At 58.4% G+C, this 20,461-nt stretch overlaps 3 protein-coding genes across 7 annotated transcripts in view; 1 reads left to right on the top strand and 2 right to left on the bottom strand.

The window, feature by feature from the left end:
- Positions 1-20,461, top strand: part of ZNF628 (zinc finger protein 628) — a 52,972-nt gene that overhangs the window by 12,307 nt on the left and 20,204 nt on the right. Inside the window, exon 3 of one of the 2 annotated variants that reach the window (XM_036012711.1) lies at positions 302-460. The gene's annotated coding sequence lies outside the window, so the exon portion shown is untranslated. Of the gene's footprint in view, positions 1-288; positions 461-20,461 lie in introns of those variants that run through there. The other variant, XM_036012712.1, reaches the window with a different exon arrangement.
- SHISA7 (shisa family member 7) lies at positions 457-14,205 on the bottom strand. Of its 2 annotated transcripts, none has more exons than XM_036012714.1 (6): positions 13,879-14,205; positions 9,173-9,903; positions 7,601-7,755; positions 6,145-6,210; positions 5,381-5,530; positions 457-3,697 (listed from the first exon to the last, which is right to left on the bottom strand). In XM_036012714.1, exons 2-6 carry the CDS (start codon positions 9,850-9,852, stop codon positions 3,054-3,056), a joined length of 1,695 nt encoding a protein of 564 aa, XP_035868607.1. In that variant the 5' UTR covers positions 9,853-9,903; positions 13,879-14,205; the 3' UTR covers positions 457-3,053. The 2 variants fall into 2 exon arrangements, with proteins under 2 accessions (XP_035868607.1, XP_035868606.1); XM_036012713.1 differs by having other exon boundaries at positions 9,173-9,961.
- On the bottom strand, positions 14,205-20,258 carry ISOC2 (isochorismatase domain containing 2). 3 transcript variants are annotated; one of them, XM_028529602.2, is made up of 6 exons: positions 20,125-20,258; positions 17,085-17,222; positions 16,738-16,947; positions 16,345-16,415; positions 16,116-16,233; positions 14,205-14,612 (listed from the first exon to the last, which is right to left on the bottom strand). In XM_028529602.2, the coding sequence occupies exons 2-6, from the start codon at positions 17,217-17,219 to the stop codon at positions 14,532-14,534; spliced, it is 615 nt and encodes a 204-aa protein (XP_028385403.1). In that variant the 5' UTR covers positions 17,220-17,222; positions 20,125-20,258; the 3' UTR covers positions 14,205-14,531. The 3 variants fall into 3 exon arrangements, with proteins under 3 accessions (XP_028385403.1, XP_035868610.1, XP_035868609.1); XM_036012717.1 differs by lacking the exon at positions 20,125-20,258 and adding an exon at positions 19,852-20,037 and having other exon boundaries at positions 14,532-14,612; XM_036012716.1 differs by lacking the exon at positions 20,125-20,258 and adding an exon at positions 18,937-18,957 and having other exon boundaries at positions 14,532-14,612.

Below are 20,461 nucleotides of genomic sequence, written 5' to 3' on the forward strand. Positions count from 1 at the left end.
GCCGAAGGCTGAGTGGGGATGAACAGAGGTGCAGCGGGAAACAGAAAAAAGAGGAAAAGTCTCAGAGGAGGGAGAAGAGGCCCCCTCACCTTGCCCTGGGGGCTGGGGGAAGGGGCGTGTAGCCCTTTAAGAGTGGGGGAATGGCCGCCCCCCCACATGGCTATGTACAAAGAGAATTGAGTTTTGGCAAATCTGGGTGTTGGGAACCTAGGGGCTCCCCGGTGCAGGAAGGAGAGGTGAAGGAGAGAATGCTGCTTCTCCGATTGTTGGGATGACGCAGAGCCTGCCCCTCCCCTCCCAGATGGCACCCACAATGGCGTGGCTCTCCAGCCCTAGGACCAGGCCACCAGAGGATGTGATTGAAGGTCCCAGGGGAACTGGCAGCTGTTGGCCCAGCCCACAGGAGTTTGGGGAGAGCATGGCCCAAGCTAATGGAATGCTGCTTCAGGTGGAGGTCCAGGTAAGAGGGATTGGGCAAGGGGCCATGACCTCACCTGAGGACTGGAAACCCCCACCCCGGTGATGATAACAGGTCTTCACGTTGACCCTGTCACCCATCAGATAGTTGGATAAAGGGTAATGAGTTATCAGGAGGGGCTTGGATGCGCTCACCAGGGTGGTCGTAAGGGGGCTGGCCAAGGCCAAGTCTGTGGTGGGCTTGATACAGGCATCAGCCTAAGTTTGGAGTGAGGCAGTGACATCATCAAGAAGGGCCGGAGTGGGGATAGTGTCATCAGAGGGGGCCCCTTCTCCATTTTTGAGGCAATGGGAAAATGGTGTGTATTGTGCTGGGTTCCCTTAAGAGAACAACTGTGGGTGCCACAGGACCCCAGAAGACAGTTGGAATACAGCTGTTGTGGTGCATGGCTCTCGAGATGATGGGTCCTGGGAGAGGAACATGGTTGAAGTGGGTCCTGGAAGTGGTGGTGACACCACTGGCTGTCCCGGATCCTGGGAGGTGATGGTAATGGTTGTGGTGGATCCGGCAGATGATGGCCGCATGGTTGAAATGGGTCCTGGGAGGTGGTGACACTACTGGGTGTCATTGATCCTGGGGCACCATTCTGTCATGGGTGCTGGGGGAGGGGTGACACCATGTCTGCAGTGTATCCTGGGAGGCGATGACAGAATGGCTAGGGTGGATCCTGGGCACAAAGACATGTCTGAAGGCGATCCTGCAAGTTGGTGGCACCATAGGCATGAGGGACTATGGGAAATGGTGGCGTCATCATTGGTGGAGGGTGTTACCAGCCACAGTGGGTTCTGGAAGGTAATGATGTCGTTGGTCATGGTGAATTCTTGGAGATGATGACACCATCAGCCCTGGTGAATCCTAGGGGATGGTGACACCATGGTTGTGGAGAATCATGGAAGACGGTGACACCATTGACTGTGGGGATCCCGGGGAGATGGTGCCCCTGTGTGGTCATGGTGAATCCTGGAAGAGGATGATGGCATAGTTGTGGTGCGTGCGTCCTGGAATAGGAAGATCCCATAGGTCCTAGGGAGTATTGGGACATGATGTCATCATCAGGCGTGGTGAGCATTTGGCCCCAGACTCGCTGCCATCGTGAGTGGTGGAAGTCTTGTGGTGCTGAGGAGGCCATCAGCAAGACCGACAGCAGGCATGCCCAGCCTCCCCGACGCCAGCAGGAGGCCAGAGCTGGGCTGACAGAGGTGATAATGTCTCTAGTTATGGCAGAGAGACTTGGCACCGGCCTTTGGGACACCTCTGAGTCTCAGGGCTCTGTGAGTCAGGAGGGCCAATCTGGGAGTGCTGTCCTCCAGGAAGTGCACAGGTGGGGACAGCCCCGCACAGGGGTGGGGCCCAAGGCCCAGCCTCCCTCTCCAGGCGGCGTCTGGTGGAGACCCTGCAGGGCACGTCCTGGTGTCAGGGGAAGAGTGACCACACTAAGTCATGGTAGGGCAAGGCAGAAACTGGTGACGCCATCACAAGCGGTGGCCCTCCAGAGCAGGCAGAGTGTCTGGTGAGGACATCACAGCACTGGGGCAGAGCCTGAGACAGGAGGGTGGGGTCCTCACTGCCCACAACCTCTGGGCACATTGTCACCTCTGGGGAGACCTTTCTAGACGAGGTGGCCTCCCCAGTGGTGACATCCCTCAGGTGACATCTCAGGACAGGGCACTGTTTCATGGACTCTGGGTGTGCCATGCCTTCCTGTGATGGGGCAACAGCAGTGAGGTGTCTCCTGGTGTCATCTCAGAGCAGACAGTCTGGTGGTGACATCACAGAAGGGCTCCTGCTTTTGGAAGTGACCCCCCAGGGAGAGGCACAGGCCCTCTGATGATGTCATAGGACAAGGCACCTTCTCTGGCAATGGTGTCACAGGAAGGAGACAGAGTCCCTGTGATGATGTCATGGAAAGGAGGCCTTGTGTGCAGTGAGGACAACTTGGGGCGGTGTTTCCCCTGCACTGTGTCCCAACAAGATGGCTTTGTCTGCAGTGGTGACATCATAGACACAGGCGTCTTCTCAGAAGGACAATGTTTTCCTGGAGATGATGATGTCAAAGGGGGCCTTTTGGTGCCAGGAATGATGTCATAAGGGTGAGACATGTCTCTGCACTGACATCACAGGAAGCTTTGTCTCTAGGGATAATGTCAGGGGGACAAGGCATTGTCATTGCTATGACATCACAAGAAGGAAGTCTTTGTGGTGATGTCATGGACTGTGGCCTCTAGCGATAACCTCAGGGGTGGGCCCACTCCTCAGTGATGACCTCAGGGGAAGGTTTGGTTCCTGTGTGGAGGCTGTTAGTGATGACCTCACAGGCAGACCGCTCCCTCTGTGATGACGTCATGGGAAGGAGGCCTGGCCTCAAAGGAGGACATAGGAGGAGGGATGTCATCTGTGACATTCTAGAAGAAGGCCTGGTGTCTGGCGACAGTTCATTCAAAGCAGTGTCCTCAGAGGCAGCCGCACCCTCCGGGCCCCAGGTCCATCTGGGTCCCGGGCTCCTCCAGTGTGTTGGGGGATCCAGGCTGAGACAGGGGCCCCGCGGGGCCGCAGCCCCTAAGGCCCCGGCCTGGCCTCAGACAGTCACCTCGTTCTTGCTGGCGGTGCGCAGGTGTTGGGGCAGGTGATGGCCCGGGATGAACTGCAGCTGCTCCAGCGTGCCCTGGCGCTGGAAGGGCGGCCTGCGGGCCAGCGTGCCCCCGCCCCCGCCGGCGTCTGCCATCCAGGCGGGCTGTGGAGAGCTGTGCATGCCGTGGTGGTGGTGCGCGTGCAGGCTGGGCGTCGGGGGCAGCCCGTGCAGAGGTGTGGGGGGTCCTCCGGGCCCCAGCAGTAGGTTGGAGTGGGAGGCAGCCAGGCCGGCGCGGGAGGAGGGCTCCGGAGGCAGCGCGGGGCTGCGCGGGGGCGACAGCAGGTGCTCGCGGCTCTGGCGCAGGGCCTCGGGTGACGACAGGAGCAGGTGCTCCTGTGATACCAGGCGCGCGCGCGGCAGCGTGAACTCGTAGCGCGACCGGCCCCCATCGCCCAGCAGGTGCTCCTGTGACATGACCCGGCGCGGATTGGGTGCGGGCGCCAGGCCCAGCTCCTCGTGACCTCCCCAGCCATCCATGCGGTAGCCGCCCCCGGTGCCAGGTCGCTGCAGCGTGTGCAGGGGCAGCGTCCCGCGGGGCATCTCCCCCAGGTGCCAGCGCTTCAGGTAGGCCTCGTCCAGGTCCTTCTCGGCTGGGGAGGAGGGGGAAAGGCACAGAGGTCCGACCCAGTCAGCCCAGAACCTTCCTCCTCCCCTGGCTTCCCTACATCCGGGCTGGACCCGTACCCCCCAGGGAACCCCCCCCCCCCCCCCCCCCCCCGGCACCGCCCCAAGGCATCAGCTAGCCTGGGCAGGGGCACAATTTAGTCAGAACAGTGGGGCTAGTGGGGTGGCCAAAATACCGACTGCCAGACCCCTCCTGCCATGCTGGACAGGTAGGATTTTTTTGAATTTTGTTTGTTTACATTTTTTGTTTTTTGCCTCAGCATGTATTTCTTTTGGGAGTAGAACCCAACGCTTGCTTCTGAGGCAGCATTTTCTCTCCCTTTCATCCTGCAGCTGTTTTTCAACTTGAAGATGAGACCCGTGCGTGTGTTGTGAAGTCAGCTTTATGGGTAGTGACCAGCACTTTGAAAAATGAAACAGCACAGAAAATTCTACTTATCAGAAGCATCTCCATGTTAAGGGAATAAGGATGGATACTGGCTCATACATTTTTTCAGTTCTATGTGTTACTGAAATATTAATGGATGCAATGACATGGTCCCTGGGGATTTGTTTAAAAATAGTCCACCAAAAGATGGGATGCAAGGGAGGCTAGGTTAACAAAACGTTGCTCATAGTTAAAGTTGGATGGTGGGAACATGGAGGTTCATGTGACAATTTTCTCTCCTCTTGGGTATGTTTGAAAGTGTTCTTTTATAAATAGAATTTTAATAAAAATTTATTTGAGCCAGGGGATATACCTGGAAGCAAGATCTTAACAGACTGAGATAAATGCTTCCAAAAATGTTCTTAATAACAAGTCCAAAAGCCTTTCTGTATTTAAAAATATGCAAACATACATGTATCTCATGGCTTGTAATACAAAAAGCATTTCTTACTGTGGCTCTCAGCTTAAAATGTGCGGTTGCCTCTCACACATCCCCTGCTGGGAGCCTGGTCCTGTCAGCTTAACATGTTCGAGGAACACGCCACTGCTGGGAATGAGCCACTGAGCCAGGAATGTCCTGTCAGAGCCACAGTGATTGGTTCAGGAACGGATGATTATATAACGTTATTTGGGCTGATGGGACCCAGCTCTGAGACTGTTACTGGGATCACTGGGAGGGACTCTTTTCTGTGGGTTGAATGGCAGCCTGGAAATTCTCTGGTCACTCTTTGCCACCACAAGGGGACAGTCTGTCTGAAAATGAAGCCGGCCCACTGTGTAGCAGAGCTGAGAGGCGTAGCATCCTGGAGACAGCTTTGGAGTGACTGCATCCAGCCACACCTGAAGCTCGTGATCCACAGCCTTTCCATGATGAAGCCCACTTAGTTACCTTTGTTGTGTGTGTGTGTGTGTGTGTGTGTGTGTGTGTGTGCACTCACTTACTGTAGTATTTCTGTCAATTGCAAGTATGAGTCCTGATGGATACAGTACATCTTGGGGGGGCAGCACCATGAGTTTGCATTTAGAAAAGCAAATTGCATTCAGTACCCAGGGTAATTTTGGTACAAAACTACTTCAGGTGATTCTGGAACAAACTTGGAGAACCTGAGGGAGGCTCTAAACCTTTAGAGGGCTGTTGAGCCACTGTCCACGGTACTGAACCCAGGCCCCAGCCCCGTGATCCGGCCCCATTGATCAGGCTACTTCCCTTATGGGGACTCACCCAGCCTCTTGAGGGAGGAGTAGCGGTTGAGTTCAGATTTCATAGCAGCCTCGTAGGACGGAGGCAGATGAGAGAGGTTGTGGAAGGACCGAGAGCAGGAGAGTGTGGAGTAATGCAACGAGGGGCTGGGTGGTGGGGCGGCCCTCCAGTCTGGGACAGAGGGCACAGCGGGTATGAATCCAGCCCCCTCCTCCCTCAGACCTGGGAGTCCAGGCCCCCAGCCCCTCCTCCCTCAGACCCAGGAGTCCAACCCCCAGCCCCTCCTCCCTCAGACCCAGGAGTCCAGCCCCCAGCCCCTCCTCCCTCAGACCCAGGAGTCCAGCCCCCAGCCCCGCCTCTCTCAGACCCAGGAGTCTAGGCCCCTAGCCTCTTAGGGAATTATAAATCTGGGGTTCCAGGCCCTCAGAGCTTCCACTGGCTGTCCAGGTTGCCTCTGCTCACTTCCCTGTCATCAGGAGACAGGCTCTTTGCTGAGGAAGGAGGACATGTCACAGGACCAGGGGCAACTGGCCCTTGCTCAGCACCCACTGGGTGCTGTGCCCAAGGCTGAGGGGTAGATGCCTGCTTTTTCCCATGGGTGGGAGGGAGATGACCACTTCTGATGTCCAAACAGGGAAACTGAGGTTTGCTTCGTTACCTGGCTAGACTGTGAGGACAGGCTCACAGAGTCTCACACCTGCTCTATCCCAGGCACCCGGCCCAAGCTCAATCAGGAGTGGGAAGGAGAGGAGCCCTGTTGTCCCCAGCCCAGTCCTGGTCCATACCCAGTGTAGTGGTGTGATGCTTGGGGCTGTTGACGTTGAGGTGCAGGTAGTTGTGGTGCAGGTTATCTGTGGGGACCAAGAAGGGAGCTGGCGTCACCACTATCACCGGCTCCCAGCTGGCGCCATTCTCCTGGTCTCATGGAATGCTCCCTGCTTACATGCACTTGGTCCCCAGCTCTGGTCCTGCCTGCCTCCTGAGTCTCGGCCCAACTTGGCTCTCCCTCCTGGACCATCACACCGGCTTTCTGGCTGTGGGCTGTCTGTGTCCAGGATCAGCTCCACCATGGTACCTCTCCATCCACACCTGTCCATGCCCCTCTGCTGCTTGACATGCTTCCCATGTCTTGCCATCACCCACTGGGGGCAGTCTAAGCTGGCAGTGACATTTGAGGGCTGCATGACTTGGCCCCAGCTGATGTCTGAAGTCTCATCTCCCGCCCCCCACCAAGCCACACTTCTTTCCAGCGCCTGACGGAGCCCACCTCAGCCCTGCCTCAGGGCCTTTGCACATGCTGTTCTCTTTGTCTTGGATCCCTGCCTCCCCTTATTTACCTGAAGAACCCCAACTCGTCCCTCAAGATGCAGCTCAAATGTCTCTTATTACTGCTACTCAGGCCTGTCCTCTATAGCCCTGATCATCATCCCAGCCTCTCCCTTTCACATAGGACAGCCTCCCCCCACTTCCGACTTTGCTCTAAAGTCCTCTGTGGCCCTCCATTGCCCTCAGGATGAAGGCAGAGCACCTGGGCTCAGCCTGGCACTTGGGTCTGCCCACCCTCTCTCTGGCCTCACCAGCTCTGCTCCAGCCACCCAGAACTCTCCCAGCCCAAGCACCTCCCCTCATCCTCCTGGCCATTGCTCAAGCTGCCTTTCCTGGGGAACCTTCCTCTCCCAACCAGATGAGACCCATTCAGCTTGTTCCAGCTCCCGGACTTCTCTTACTCACCATGAAACAGGAGAACAACAACCACAGCTCACATTCACACAGCACATTTTCTGGGCCGGGCAGGGCTCCCAGCACTGGCTCAGTTGTTCACAGGCCCTTTACAACAGCCCTATCAGGGGAGTGCTGCCTCCTTCTCATCGTATGGGCAAGGGCATGGGCTTGCCCCACAGCGCACAGGGGCAGGGTCAAAGTGCCAGCCCTGGGGTCTGGGCCCCTACAAGCTCTAACTTGGTAGTTAGGCACTGCCTGGTGTGTCCTTGGCTGCTGGGTGGTCTGACATGGGGTTTGTCAAGTACAGGGGCTGAGAATGTCAAAGTCTAAGTCATCATGGCTTCCATGGTGCCCACCCTGTGGGTTCACAGGGGTCAGGGAGGGAGGGGGTTCTCACTGTAAAGCAGGGAGGCTGCAGTTGGGGGCAGGGCCTAGGCAGTCAGAAGCAGGGCCACCCAGAGACAGTGGGGCTACAAGGATGAGGGACGTGTTCAGAGGTGCAACCGGAGTCCCACTCACCAAGATTGGAGGGCTTCATGGTATTGTAGAGGCTCTTGGGTGTTCTTGGCGCCATGCTGTCGGGAACTCCAACCCCTGGGGTCAAGGAGCTGCTTCGTGCCCTGTCTGGGCGGGTCCCAGGTCCAGCCTGATGCCTCAGAATGTCCACCAGAGCCCTAGAAATGGCAGAGGGATGGTCATTTGCTTGGTGACAGGGTGGGGGGGGGGGCAGAGGGAGGGCCCAGGCTTCTTCCCCTCTTGGTTCTCTCACCTTTGGAGTAATCTGTAAACTGCTCTGTGGGCTTCTCGCCTTTGGCCACGCCCCTCACTAAAGGCAGTCTGAGCACTGTCCACCCAGAGGTTCCTGGGACCAAACTTCCTGCTTGCCCTGTCCCTTCCCAATTCATTTGGACCCTACCCACCTCCTCTTCCCTGTGGCCCCGCCCACCCTGACCTGGGAGCTCAATCCAGTTTCTTTTGCAGACTTCTCCATGGGGATAAAGGGCACCACATTTGCCCAGCTATACAGACCCCAAATCTTAGAATCACTCTTGACTTCTCTGTTTCTTTCCCTCCTGTTCCTCAGCAGTCTCACAGATCCGACCTCCAAACTGCATCCCAAATAAGACCACTTCTCACCGCCTCCGCTGCTACCAGCATTATCTCTTACCTGGATCATTGCTACGGTCTCCTGCTTCTGCCCTTGGCCCTTGCAGTCTTGTCTCACTGCACAGCCTGAGCTCTGGGCCCTGTGGGGGTTCCCCCACCACCCTAGAATAAACTTGTCCTCTGCCTGCTTCTGTCTGCCTCCTTGCCACGGCTCTCCAGCTGCACTGGGTCCTTTGATATCCTGCAGACACTCCACCTCAGGGCCCTTGCATGTGCTGTGCCTTCTGGAGTGCCTTTCCCACTGATATCTGCTGGGTTCGCTCTTCTCCTTTAATGCTGCTCAAGCCTTTCTGGGACACTTTATCTAAAACAGACACCCGCTCCAAACTCCTTTCTCTGCTTTACATTCTCCACAGAAGTGATCGGTATCTACAAGTATATTGTGTGTGCATTTGCTTGCTTCCTATCTTGGCCACTGACTTTTGTGATAATGGTAGCCAACATTTATTAAGGGGTTACCGTGTGCCAGGAGTCGACATGCATCAACCCAGTTAATCTTCATTACAGTCCGAATGGGTGGGGAACATTTATTAGCCCCACTGTGCAGATGAGGAAACAGAGGCACAAATGGTCTAAGCAAATTGGTGTGGGGTCACACAGCCCACAGGCAGCAGACCTGGGATGGGAAGCCAGGCTTAACCACCAGGGCAGAGACCTTATTTTTGTTCACTCCTGTATCCCTAGCTCCTGGCCCACAGAAAGTGCTCAAGAAGTTAGGTATTTGTTGAACGAATGGGGCGGGGGGGGGGGGGGGGGGGGGGGGGCACTCAACAGCCAGGCATTCCCAGACTCTTGAGGTGGCAGTTTCCCTGGTTTCTGACCACGCCTACACCCGTGTAGTCCCGCCCTCCTAGATGGCTCCACCTTCCTTTGTCCAGGCCCAACCCCCAGACTTCCCACCTTCCTGCCTGAGTGCACACACACCTGGGCACGTTGATCTCCCGGTGTGCCCTGGGCGCACGGGACGCCTTGCTGAAGGCCACTTTGGCGCCGACGCCTACGGCCAGGGCGAAGCTGATGACCCCGCACACTACGTAGGCCGTGCTGCCCCCGGGGCCCTCGCCCCCACGTACTCCAGCACCCCCTGCCCGGCCCCCTTCCAGCCACCCAGCCTGGCCTGGCCCGAGGCCCCCGCCTGCACCCCCGACGCCCCCAGCGCCCCCGGCCAGTGGCGGTGGCGTGGTGGCCCAGCGTGGCGTGTCGTAGTTGGAGCAGGAGGCCTGCGCTAGGCGCATGTGACGGTGCTCGCAGCAGAAGCGGTAGTGGCAGGTGCCGCAGCAGAAGCGGTAGGAGCCGGTGCTGCAATTGAAGGTGGCATCGTACTGGCCCATGACGTCGTAGTAGCCGTGGCAGAGCTCCGCCGGAGGGGGCGCCCTTGCGGCCGCGCCCGTCCCGCTCGCGGGGCTGGTCCTCGTGCTGTTGGTGCCCGCACCCGCGGTACCTCCGCCGCCCGTCAGGGCCCCGGTCAAGCGCCGCAGGTGCGCCAGCAGAGCGGGCAGCGGGCCCGGGGGCTCAGCGCTTGTGGCGTTGGACGGGCGTGCCTCGGTCTGGCCAGTGGTCGAGGCCAGGAGTAGGAGGGTCCCAAGGAGCTGGAGGGCCGGCATGGTGCCTTGAGGAGGTTCGACGGGGCCGCCAGGCTGAGCGGAGAACTGAGGCTGGAGAACAGGGCGGGAGAGGAATGTGCAGAGGTGGGGAAATATGGAGGTGGGTGGTCTGAAAGGATGAGGAAGAAGGGAGAGAGAAGGTGGGTGGAGGGAGGTGGTCAGGATGAGTGGGAGGGGGAGGCATGGCCCAACGTTGTCAGTCCCGCCAGGGAGTAGAGTGGGGGAGCAACGGAAACACGCCAGACCAGGTTGGAAGAGACCAGAATGATAAATGGTAATGGCGGGTGGAAAGGAGCAATGGGAGTGATGGATGGGGAGGAAAGGTTGGGGAGCAGACACCAGACAGATGTGATGGAGGGAGAAGGCACGGTGGGGTGGGTGATGCACAGTGAGGGGTGAGATGGGGTGAGAGAGGAGGACAGGGAGGTTGGGAAGGGAATGGGCGGGGCCATTCGGAGAGGAGTTTGGGATGAGTCCGTGGGGACGGGGGAGGGAATGATGGGAGAAAGAGATGTGGGGGGGGGGGGAGGAGAGGGAGAGAGATTGAAGTTGGGAGTTTGAGTTTGTAGACCACGCAGGTGGGAAGAGAGAGAGCTGACTCTTGGGGACTGATGTTCGGCAGCATCCACCATACACCAGGAGCACTCACATTCCCCACGTGGTGACAGCAGAAGTGTCTCCACACATTGCCAGTTGTCCCCGGGGCACCACTGCCCCCATTGAGAGCCACTGGCTCAGATCCCTGTGGCCTTCTGTCCCCCTAAATGCTGTTTCTTTCCCTTACGCAGATCTAATAATCAAGGGACTTCAAGGCCCTGTCTGTGTGTCTGTCTCTCTTACATACACACGCACACGTCCAATAGGGACACCAAAGTTCCAGCAATGCCCCTTACTTCCTCACCTGCCTGAGCCCCACAGACCCCAAATGATAGAGTGGGGCTTTGAACACAGAGCAGGGGTGACTTAACCCCACACAGATGGTCGACAGCAGTGCCACTTGTCCACAGCAGTGCGGGCCCCTCATTCGCTGGGGGCTGCCATGCACGGTGGGCAGGCTGCGTGCTGCACAAGGGTCTGGCTGGAATCCAGAGGGGCTACCCTCTCTCAGGTGTGCAGACTGGGCTGCATCCATCTGTGGTCAGGGGCCCCCTTCTCTGACTCCCGCAAGAGTGCCATCTGCCTGCCAAACCATAGTGCAGGTTGCCACATGGGCCAGGGGTGCCTTTGCCTCGTCTGCACAAAGGCTGCCGCTCAGTCCGCATTCTGTACCAAGCCCCGCCTCTGCTGACAGTCCCGTTGTCTTCTCCAACTGCACACTCCCAGGGAGTCACAACTCCAGGCCATCCATGACTCTGAGGGGCGAGGAGCAGTGACACACATCCCTCAAACCCAGCAACACACACACACACACACACACACACACACGGCCCTTCTAGCGATGAAGGGGCCCACAGCTTCCTGCTCCTGCCTCACACTTCCCAGTGCCATGCAGGGCAGCACCTGCTGGTGGGGAGGGGATGCACACCCACGGATGCAGTGGCCTGTCTGATAGAGGGGAACAAGTTCATCCCTTAGCTCACACAAAACTATACACAGACACACAACAGAACTTACAGACACGACACAGAAAACAGGACACCCATACAGTGTCCCAGACACAGCATTCAAGGACACCCAGTGTCATCCCGATGGTCCACTGGGAGCCTCCTCTGAACACACACACACACACACACACACACACAGCTCCACCTGGACACAGCCCACATCACACAAGACTTAGGCATGGTGACACACTGGGACCACACACAGCTCAGGAACCTGGGCCAGGACCTGCCCGAGCCAGCTACACATGGACATGCAACCACATGCATCACAGCCTCCAGACATGCAAATGTGTGGGTGTGCACACACGTGCAAACACACCGTCACCCAGCATGTGATGCCCTCATACACAGCCCCGCCCCCGCTCCCTGACACAGACACTTTCCTCCTGCACAGGTGGAGAGGAAGGGGCCGCTGGGCCCAGTCTCTCCACTCCCTGCCCCTTGTATGCCCAGCAGCTCAGGGTCAGAGGCCTGGCTGCGCCCCCAACCCCCTCAGCCCTAAGAGAACCTAGGAGACACAGACGAATAGACAGAGATCATGGGAGCTAGCTGGAGGAAGGGGTCCCCCAGTAGGCCCCACCAGGTCCTTGTGCTCCTGGAGAACCCCCTGCCCCATCTGCCACCTTGCTCAGCCTTTGCCCCAACCTCCAGTGGCCCCTACTTCCTCCTGACCCTGCCAACTGGAGGTGGGAGCCAGGGCTGGGTGGGGCCAGGTGCGCTGAATCCTGAGGAGCCTGGAGGCAGCAGAGATGAGAAGAGATGGAGCAGGACCCAAGGAGGCCAGGCAGAGAGAGCCTTGGGAGGGGGGTAGAAGCCCAGGGAGGGGAACGGACACCCACAAAGGGGCAGAGACCCAGAAAAAGAGTCAGACGCCCTGGTCCCCCCAAGCTGGGGGCTGGAGGGGTGTCTGCAGGTGGCTGCAGAGGGGGGACTGAGGGTCCCGCAGCGGGTGGGCGGGGCAGAGCCCACTGGTCGGAGTGCAGAGGGAAGGGTGCCCCTGAATATGGGGAGCAGTGAGGGTTGGTTTGGGGCAGGGAAGTGGAAAGCAGAGAAGAGGAGGTGCGGATCTGGGATCAAGAGGAGGTGGACCAGCAGGTGGGGGAAAGTGGAGGGACAAACAGAGGGGTCAGGGTTAGGAGCGGATCCAACTTGCCCCTCCCACCTCCACCCCCACCTTCCCTAGCCACGATGTGGCGGAGAGAGACGTGAACTGTCCCCGGAAGCACTCTGGCGGAGGAGGGCTCAGACCCTGACCCTGTGGACCACTCCCTCACCCGTTCCCCCGGCCCCCTCCCCTAGGTCCCTAGGCCTTCTCGCTTGTCTCCCTGTCCATCCCTCCTCCCGTCGCAGGTCTCTGTCTCTAACGGGATGTGTCCTGGGTCCTGGTCTCTCTTTGCCGGTGTCTGTACACGTCTCCTCGCATCTCTGCGTCTCTCAGTCTCTGTCCCACGTCTGTCTCTACCCTCACTGTCCCCTTCTCTGAATCTCAGTTTTCTGTGTACCAGCATTTCCCCTTTTCCTTCTGCTACCCTCCATCTCTCTCTCTATCCTGTCTCTGTGTCTCCCCGTCTACACATCCCCATCTCTGCACCTCTCTGATTCCGTGTCTCTGTCTCTCTTTCCCAGGTTTGCTGTCTACAGATCTCTCTCTGTGTCTCTGGGTGTCTTGGTGTCTGACCCCCTCCCTGGAAACCCAGTCTCTTTCCTGGTCCCCCTACTTTCTCTTGCTTGGTTTGGAGGGGCGAGAAGGGGAGGGGCGCTGCAGCGCAAGCTGTGTTCCCAGTGCAAAATAGACTCCTGTTGCCATGGCGACGCGAGCCGCGGCCTCCGAGAAGCGAAGCTTCAGGCTGGGGGGGTGAGGATGGGGGACACCTGGATCCGGAAGGCGGGGGCCGGGGGCGCTGACGCCTGGTCCCAGGGTTCCTGGAGGAGGGAGGCTGGGACTCCTAGGTCCCTGGGGAGAGGGCGTACTGGGTGCTTTGACACCTGGGTCCCAGCCTTCTGGGACGGTTCTGGAGTCCAGGGTTAAGGAGCTCTGATTCCCCAGTGGGGGAGGCTGACTATGAGCTCTGGCACCTGGGTTCTCGGGGGACTCAGAGGTTGCCTTCCTAGGTCCCCAACGTTGGGGGTGGGGTGGGGAACAAGGACTTTGAATCCCAAGGGGCTGGGGGGCCTTGATGGGGGGGGGGCGGTTCGTAGAGTCCAGACTCCCAGGTTTCCAAAGGAGCTGAAAAATTCTGGGAGCCCCTATGTGGGTCTCCTGACTCCTGCGTCTTAGAAGCGCAGGGACCACTCAGATGAAGCTGTCTATCCTTCCCATCTGTTCATCCATTCATCCGTTTGCCTGTCTCTTCCGTCCTCCCATCCCCATGTCCCCCCTTTCCTCAGTTTCCCCCTCCATACCGGGTGCGGTCTCGCTCACCTCACTTTCCGGATGCGGGACCCTTGGGGATTCTGGGGTGGCGGCGGAGTGGTGGGCCGGCCGGGGGAGGCAGAGCCGAGCGCGTGTCTGCAGCCGGCTGGGCTGGGCGTGCGCGCGCTGGTGGGGGGCGGCCGGCAGCTTGCTGGGCGACCCTGCCGTCAGTTCTTTTCAGCGCAGATGTGATAGGGCCAGTCCTCGCATTTGCCTCGCGCCGGCTTGGAGGCACCTCCCCCTCCCCACCTGCTGGGGACCCTGCTTCTGCCCCCCCACCCACAGCCCCAAGTCGCCCCCGGGGTACCCCCCAAATCCAAGAATGGTTCGGTCCACAGCTACATCAGTTTATTCTTCGAGTCTGGGTCCCACACAGTCTGTGACACTCCCTCCCCCTCCTTTTCCCACCCGCGTGAAGTGGCCCGGGGCCGAGCCCCGCCTCCAGCCCAGCCTCACCAATGGTCATCCAGCTTCCAAAGTTTCATTTGCATTTCCGGGAGCTGTTGCCCAATGGTAAGGCAGCACCCGCCTCCCCTCCCGAGGGGGTGGTACTCCCAGTGGATTGCACCACTCTTGGGATCCAAGGGTGGGGGGAAGGCACTTCCACAGAGGCCTCAGTGACAGGAGGAATGGAGATCTCCCCCTCAAGGCAGAGTAGGAGTTCAGCGGAAGAGGGGGTTCTGGCCTTGGAAGAAGCCGAGCAACCCGCTGTCTGGGGCAGGCTCCTTGATGATCTTCTGGATCTGTACAGGGAGGAGGGGGGTCAGGCAGTGTCCAGGGTCCCCATGTCCAAGGCGTATTTGAGGGACATTTCTTCCTCTTCAGCTCCCTTTCCCTCTTGACAGCAAATGCCCAAACCAACTCCCTCTTCTAAGAACTTTTCCTGGGGCTTCCCTTGCACCATACCCACCTGAGTTAGCTCCTGATCACTTGCCATCTTGGTCTGTTTTGCTGGCTTGGGCTACTAAGAGTGCTGGGCTCTGCCTTGGGGCTTTAAGTCATCTCAACTCTCCCATCCCCCAATTCCCAAATCCATACCTTGCCCCTCAACTCTACACTCATTTGTCCAACTGCCTCTTACATATCGGCCTCCATTTGACCCCCCAGACTTGTAATTCAGCCTGTCAGTAGGTGACAACCCGAAGCCCCCGTCTGGGTGCATTCTCCTGAAGCCCCACATTGTGTCCATCAGGGAGCCCCATGATTGCCTCCAGAAAGTAAACACAGATAAGAAGGGCCTGCACCCCAACTGCATGCACCTTGGTGTCCCTCATTCCTGACACCTGCCCAACTGCAGACCTGACTGTGGCCAGCACCCTGCACAAGTCCCCATGGCTGCCCCTTGTTAAAATCCCACATCTTTGGGGACACATGGCCTGCTTTCTCCCTGCCTCCGCTCCTCCATAGGCACCCAGCACTCAGGGTTTCTTGTTACAGTTTCTGAAATGAAGCAGGTTCAGTCCCACCTCCAGCTGATCTCTCTGACAGGAACACTGTTTTGGATGGATGGCTGTTTCTCCCCACAGGTGTGCACTTCAGGGCCAGCCCCCAGAGGGTCTTCCCTGTTGCTTATTATCTCATTTCTCACACCCTCTGGTCATTCCCTTCCCAGTTCCAGGCCACAATGTGTAATGGAATACTGACTGGCTTTGCTATTGCCCCAGGACTCACCACAGTGGCTGGCACATAGTAGGTGCTCAATAAAGGCTCAACAGAACTGAGAGGAGAGAAGAGTGCAGAGCTCAGAGGGCCAGAATATCAAATTCAGGCATGTCCTGTGATCCTGCAGGCCAAGGGTGTGCAGCAGTGGGAACTCCCTGGTCAGACCTGGGTACTAGGAGAGCCACTGGGTGGTGGGCTTGGAGGCTAGGCCTGAGTGCCAGAGACTGGAGGAGGGGAGGGAGGAGGGGTCCAGAGGCCCTATCTACAGGGCTTCTGCTGGCCTGTTCTTTCCCATGTCTGCCTGGCTCCCTCCAGGTCTTGCTTCACTCCAGAGTCACCTTCTCCCAGGAGGCCTCCCAGGCCACCCCATGCAAACATCTCCCTGCTTTGCCCCTCTCTCCATTCCCACTGTCTGCCTTCAGCTTCTGTCATTGATTTATGGTTGACAGGGTGTCTCCCTGTGAGAACTTAGCCCCCTCTGGAGGAAGCAGCCTTCTGTGTTCCCAGATGTATACTGCAAAGCTGTGGTGGGTGCTAAGGAGACATTTGCAGGTGAGTGGGAGGTGGGGGATGAGGGCCAGTACCTCCTTGAACTGGGGGTGCGCAGCATCACCCACAAGCTGCAAAATGAGCCCTTCGCTGGTGGAGAGGAAGGCACCGCTCTGCCGCATCCTGGCTAGTGCCACTAGGCGGTCCACCTGGCTGCAGGGGGAGAAGGGTGTCAGTGCCGTGGTCCCCCAACACCAGACCCCTGGGCCTTCCTGGGCGCCCCGTCCACATCACGTGCACCCACCCCTTGTGGGATCCTCTCACCTGCGGGAGGAGCAGGCGTCCACCACCACATGGACCTGCAACCCCAGGTCCAGGAGGTCCAGGGCCGTGTTCTGGGGGCAGAAAGAGGTCAGGGCTGACTCCTGACAAGAACAGGGGTCCCGGCTGAGGGACTGGGATGCTGCGACGGGGATTCGGGAGGCTCAGGTCAGAGCAGGACCCCCTGGGTACAACGGGATCCTAGGGCAGGATGAGCATCCCAGGTAGAGAGGGGTCCTGAGTGAAGATCAGTGTCATGTTTGGAGGGGGTCATGGGTCAGGAAGGGTGTCGTGCTGGGAGGATCGAGGGTTCTGAGTCAGGAAAGGATGTCCTTTTTAGGATGGGGAGATCCCAGGTGAGGATGGGGTTTTCCAGGGGTCAGTTGGGGGTCTCACCATGATGCAGGCCTGTGTCTCGATGCCACAAAGGAGCACAGAGCGCACCTGAGGCCGAGAGTCCAGCTCCTGCTGCACCACGGGCACCATGCTGAAGCAGGTCTTGGTCACTGGCCGCAGGCCCTCGGCCCCCAGCTCAGGCACTGTAGGGCCCAGGCCTTGTGGGTACTGCTCTGTCAGCACGGCTGGCACCTCCAGCAGCCGGGCCACCTGTGTGGGGGTGGGGGGACACAAAGTCCCGAGCCTGTTGGATGCTGGACCCCCAGTCTGAGGGAAGAGAGGGCTAGGCCCCTGGTCTGAGAGTGGAGGGTGCTGAACCCCTGGCCTGAGGGAGGAGGGTCCTGTACCTTGAGCATGCGGGCGGCCACAGAGACGATCTGGGGGAAGTAAGCGATGTGGCGGAACTTCTCCTGCATGTCGCACAGGAAAAGCATGGACGATCTGGGGAGGACTCGGCCCAGGCTGGGCTTTACGGCAGCCATGTCCTGAGAGTGGGCAGAGGGGCCAAGGGTCAGGGTCAGGCAGAGGTGTGTGTGGTTTCTCTGCAGCTCCAGGGTCCAAGCACTCAGACCCTGGACAGCCCTCTGAACCCCTGTCTTCCTATGTGCAGACTTCACACCTGCTGTCCCCCAGGTCTGGGACACACTTCTTTCTTAATGTGTCCTATTCAGCTGGGAAGTCACATTTCCGGGAAGTCTCCTGTGACCCTGTCCATCCCTGGGACCCCAGCCTTGCTCCTCTAGAGCCCTGGGAAGGAAGCCTTCTCCTTTCTGGAAAGGCATGTGGATATCTGCCATCTCTGTTACCGACTGTCCCATCACATCTGAGGCTCTAACTGTGACCTTCACCCTGTCCCCAGGGGGAAGCTGAGGCTTGAGCAGTGATTTGACCTGCCCAAAGACCCCTTGCCAGTAACACAGGGAGTGGGATGTGATTTCTGAGGGGAAAACAGCTGAGCTTTCCTGGGCCGCACCTCCTCCCTCCTCACAGCTCGACCGGGCAGCGCATCCGTGCTCTGGGAGCGTGCAAGTCAGCCCCACTCTTGGCCTCTGAACCTCTAGTTTAACCAGGCGTGAACAGCCCACTGAACTCCCTTCCAGGTCTTAGAGAGAAAGCCTGGTGGGGCAGTGTTCAGCCTCGGAAAGGAAGGAGGCGCCAATACACGCTACATCGTGTATGGGCTTTAACACGTGCTCTGGGAGAGGCCCGTCACTAAAAGCCACATGACGTACGAGTCCACGTGTTCCACCCACCACAGTGGTCAAGCCCACAGAGACAGCAGACAGGTGGTCACTCCACTGCACTGGTGGTCAGGGGGCTGGGGCGGCACAGTGGGACGGAGCGGGGACTGCCTAACGCTTGAGAAGAAGAAAGCATTCTGGAACTGGACAGCGTGATGGTGGCACGTTGTGAGGGCGCTCAGATGTCACCGAAGTGCACTTTCATATGGCGATTGCTAGGGAACCCGATCTGTCTAGGCAGGGTTGGGAGAGGTCTCCCAGAGGAAGTGGACAGGGAGAGGGAACAATCTTTCCGAGAAGACAAAGCTGACCCCATCACTGCCTTGTCTCACTGCCTCCCCAACGCTGGGGACCACTGCAGCTGCTGCCTGGCCATGGTCCACCTCAGGGCCTTTGCCCACACGGCTCCCTCCACCCAGAGTAAAGCAAAGCGCCCGAGGTTAGGGGACTGGTTATGTAAGTCATGGTATATCCATGCCATGGAATTCTTTGCAGCCAGGAAAAATTACAAGGAGACTCTTTAAATAACAATATGGAAAGGTGTTCAAAAGGTGTTAACAGCTGGGGGGAAAAGCACAGAACACTGTGTATAGCAGTGCTCCCATTTGCACCCCCAAAAGAAGGAAACAAAGTGTGTGCATTGCAGCTATCTATATTTGCACTCTCCGGCTGGTACCAAAGCAGCAGGGACTCCAGGCTGGGAACAGGTCACTGAAGGACAACGTGTGAGATCTGATTTTCACTGTGTGCTTTCTGTTCCTGTTGAATGTTGTTCAGTGTGGAACAGATCAGGTAGTCAGGAATCAGTGCAATGAGATCTGCATAAAGGTGGAACCCAGCAAACCTGCCTGTGGCATTTAAATTAGGACAATGGGCCCTGGCTGGTGTGTCTCAGGGGACTGAGTGCTGGCCTGTGAACCAAATGGTCGCCGGTTCAATTCCCAGTCAGAGCATATGCCTGGGTTGTAGGTCAGGACCCAGTAGGGAGCATGCAAGAGGCAACCACACATTGATGTTTCTCTCTTTCTCCTTCCCATCTCTCTAAAAACAAATAAAATATTTTTTTAGAGTTATGATAATAGTTATCCTTGGGAGGGCACTGACAAAGGGGTACAAGGCTTCTGGGGTGTGGGGGATGTTTGACTTCTGGATTTGGATAATGGTTACAGCAGAGCATTTACTTTGTGAAGAGTTATTTTGAGTTGTGTTATCTGTGATATGTATCTTTTCTTGCATGTTTTGTATACGTCCATTAAAACTCTTCACCATGTAAAATAAAACGGGGAGGCTGCTGTGAGGCTGGACTGGAGGCTAAGGCTGGGGGTGGGAGTGGGGAAGCTGGGGGTGGGGTCCAGCAGGCAAGGGTGAGACCTGGGCTCCAGTTCAGGCACAGGTAAGAGGGGGCAGGACCAAGAGATTCAGGGGGCGGGTGGAACTGGCTACCCGGGAAGGGAAAGGAGGAAGACACCCCCCACCTCCAGATTTCTGGTCCACAGGTGGCAGGTATTGGGGTTTAACTAGGGACCTGGACAGGGAAACTGGGTTTTGGGAGAAGAAAAACTGGGCAAAGGGGAGTGTGAATGTCGGGAGGAGGTCTGGGCTGGAGACAGACTTGGGGGGGGTGCCCTGGGGGAGTGATGGGAAGAGTCCAGAACGGACCTCCAGGTGGAGCGAGCCCAAAGTCCTTGGAGGAGTGGCGGCCCGATGGGGGGTGCAACCTAGAAGGGTGGGTGGGGATCCTTAGATCCCCCCGTGGCTTCGGGAGACCCAGCCCAGCAGGCCGGACTTCCTAGCTGTGTAACCTTGGCCAAGTTTCACTCTCTGTCTGGGCCTCGATTTCTCCCTCGGAGTCATGGGGGTCAAACCCACCTACCCTGCAGGGACGCGGGGAAACCTGGCCCGTGACGCGGGGAGGACGAGGACGACACGCGGAGGGTCCCAGTCCCTGGCAAGCTAGTTGCTTGGGCCCGGCAGGAGTCCGGCCCCTGGCTGTGTGACCTCGGCGCAGGACGTCACACAACGTCAGCTCCCCCAACGGCGGCGGGGCGGGAAGGCTGGTTCCCCCAGGGTCGGGCAGGCCTTACCCGGAAGGCTCTGAGTTCGATCCCAGCCCGCCCCCTCCGCAGGTGAGTCCGGTGTCACTCACCTTTCAGAGCCCAGGCTTGCGCCGCTCACGACCTCCCACCCGGTTCCCGGCCCCGGGTCACTGTTAGGCAGTGTTACGACTCGCGGCCCAACCCCACGCGGTCCTGCCGCTGACTCGGCCGAGCCGCCCAATCGGCCCTCGCCCAGCTCTGCCCTGCCCCCGTTCCCAGCCAATCCGCAAGCGCCGCTGCTCCGCCCTGATGGGGAAGGAGGCTTTTCAGACGAATGGGTGGCGGCAGAGGGCGTGAGTGGCGGGCTGGGCGGAGCCGAGCGGTGGGAGCAGAGAATGCGGAGCACCATACAAACGGACAGCTGAGTCCGCTACGGGGAGGGAGGGG

This window comes from Phyllostomus discolor, chromosome 12 (assembly GCF_004126475.2).
Source record: "Phyllostomus discolor isolate MPI-MPIP mPhyDis1 chromosome 12, mPhyDis1.pri.v3, whole genome shotgun sequence".
Taxonomy (NCBI): domain Eukaryota; kingdom Metazoa; phylum Chordata; class Mammalia; order Chiroptera; family Phyllostomidae; genus Phyllostomus; species Phyllostomus discolor.